This window comes from Histoplasma capsulatum (assembly GCF_000150115.1).
Source record: "Histoplasma capsulatum G186AR genomic scaffold supercont2.86, whole genome shotgun sequence".
NCBI classification, from domain to species: Eukaryota; Fungi; Ascomycota; class Eurotiomycetes; order Onygenales; family Ajellomycetaceae; genus Histoplasma; species Histoplasma capsulatum.
Genome location: NW_025544886.1, coordinates 1 through 2407, shown reverse-complemented (window position 1 = coordinate 2407; position 2407 = coordinate 1). Strand labels below are relative to the sequence as shown.

The following is a 2407-nucleotide window of genomic DNA, read 5'->3' as shown; positions in this document are numbered from 1 at the left end:
TGACCTCCTTTACAAAATTATTCAGTCTACTTCCACAACCAATAGTAGAACCCTGAGCAAACAGTTCTGACATCCCAAAAAATCCAAAAATACAGGTCAACTGCTCTTTCTACTACAAAATCGGTGCCTGCCGCCATGGTGATCGATGTTCGCGAAAGCACGTAAAGCCTTCATACTCGCAGACGATCCTCCTGCCAAATCTGTACCAAAACCCGGCATATGACACCAAGAATAAAATGAACCCGAGCCAGCTGCAAAACCACTTCGATGCCTTCTATGAAGATTTCTGGTGTGAAATGTGCAAATATGGCGAACTTGAAGAGGTCGTAGTGTGCGATAATAACAATGACCGTAAGCTTTTTTGCCCTCCCCCCCCCCGGCTAGATTTTCCATGGATTGTGCTAATACCTGCAAATTTTTTTTCCCCCGCAAAATATCAGACCTAATCGGAAACGTGTATGCTCGATTTAAATACGAAGACTCAGCGCAGCAGGCCTGCGATGCGCTGAATTCTCGATGGTATGCGGCGCGACCCATATACTGCGAGCTATCCCCCGTCACCGATTTCCGAGAAGCATGTTGTCGGCTGAATAGTGGAGAAGGGTGTGTTCGCGGAGGGTTCTGCAATCTCATACATCGGAAGGAACCAAGTCCTGAGCTAGAGAGGGAGCTCGAGCTCTCGACGAAGAAATGGCTGAAGATGAGAGGGCGTGATGAACGGAGTGTGACCCGCAGTCCAAGCCCAGAGCCAACTCGGAGGAGGTATTGATGAATGCGTTATGTTGCCGTCGAATCGAATTGGTAGATGCTCTGCATTCGAGCGTAAGTGCATGGGGGTTTTGTCAGCGATTCAATAACTGGATCCTTTTGAGTTTTCAATTCTAGACCCTTGAGAGAATACCAAGGAGTCTATATTTTTTTAAAGTAAGGCGTTAGGGGGCGGGCGCGAATTGTTATTGCTTGTATATGAAATTATCCATTATATATCTTCTATGATTCCTTTGAATTTATTTTACGTTGTATATTACTTCACGTTTCCGCTCTGCACCTGTCGAATTCAGAGAAGAGGAAAAATTTTTCTTTTTCAATGTGTTGTTTAGTTAAATAATAGCAGGTGGTCAAGTCATCTTTGGGCTGTTCGATTATTGGGTGATATGTTCCGGGCGCTTTACCATGTAAAATATACGCTCAGCAACTCCGAAATCCTCAACCTATGATATCACCTCCGCCTCACGAAGTTTCCTGCCCCTGCTTGCTTCGCCCTCTCGCGATGTCTTGCGTCTCGGCCTCTGCCAGGCACAAACCTCGCCATGTGATCTCGTGACCCCACCGCAGCAACCTTGGAAGGTTGGCGTCAAAAACAGTCCAAGTCAAGGTATCCATGGCGAAATACGGGAGCTAAGTTTGGTTGGCGCCCACAGGGATCAAGTGTGCTGGCAAGTTAAGCTGGCGGGTTCAGCTATGAGTCGATGACACGACAATCACGCTTTTGTTAGGTCTCCCTTGACGTATGAAAACACGGGATATGTTGGGATATTTCGATCTCGGTGACCTTCACATCTGACCCGGGTGCATGACGCCAGTGAGTTACAAAGAAGAAACGATATGGCGATGGGCATGTGGGGCCATCGATCGAGATGTGCGGTCAGGGAACGTATTGGGCACTGTTTAACAGGAATATTAAATAATAAAAGCGGCTTGGTTGGTGCTTAGGCGGCATCCTGCAGCGTCTCCATTGGTTTCTGCAAACACTCACGCCACAACATTGGCTTGTCTTTCATCCCTTCAAGACAGTGACAAAGCCCAATCCTCATCAAAGGACACTCCTCCAAAGATGGAAGACGCGATACCCCTCCCCGTCGGGTACGATACCGTCTGCGGGAAAATCTCCTTGACTGCTGGGTACGAGAAGCACAAGGCAATCTTCCCTCCCAAGGTAGAGGCTGTTCGTGTTCTTGGGAACGTGCATGATCCAGTCAAGGGCACTCACCCGCGCAATGTCGGACGCTCCTCCATGCTCGCCGGTATCCCCTACTACGTGTTCGGTCAGGTAGCCAATGTTTCAACCGATGGTTACGCCTTTGGGACCGTTTCCAATGCAGTGGCCAGGGCACTTGAGCCGTTGACCGACCCTCTTCCCACCACGTACGTGTCCGTCGAGCGGAACGGCTTCATTCACCCGTTTCTCGGGCTGACTGAAAACGAGGTGAAATATCAGCATGATACTGGCATGCACATTATCATTTTCGATCCAAGGCGGTATCTGTGAGGGAGAGCTGGGGAGTGGAAAGGGATGCGTCTGGTTTCAGAAGTTGATCCGCGAGAAGAAGGACGGGGTTACCATTCGTAACTATTACCAGGGAACCGGCGTGGCGCCTGTGAAGGTCGATGGCGTGACCGGCGAGCT

General features: G+C 49.3%; 2 protein-coding genes across 2 annotated transcripts; both read left to right on the top strand.

Annotated features, from left to right (window-relative positions):
• Window positions 1-236: 236 nt before the first annotated feature.
• HCBG_09233 (splicing factor U2AF 23 kDa subunit) lies at window positions 237-1004 on the top strand (the record flags this gene model as incomplete). The annotated part of the gene is made up of 2 exons (XM_045436282.1): window positions 237-351; window positions 441-1004. The coding sequence occupies 2 exons, from the start codon at window positions 237-239 to the stop codon at window positions 767-769; spliced, it is 444 nt and encodes a 147-aa protein (XP_045283008.1).
• An 830-nt stretch (window positions 1005-1834) lies between these two features.
• On the top strand, window positions 1835-2269 carry HCBG_09232 (uncharacterized protein; the record flags this gene model as incomplete). Its single annotated transcript, XM_045436281.1, has 1 exon — window positions 1835-2269. The coding sequence occupies one exon, from the start codon at window positions 1835-1837 to the stop codon at window positions 2267-2269; it is 435 nt and encodes a 144-aa protein (XP_045283007.1).
• Window positions 2270-2407: the final 138 nt, after the last annotated feature.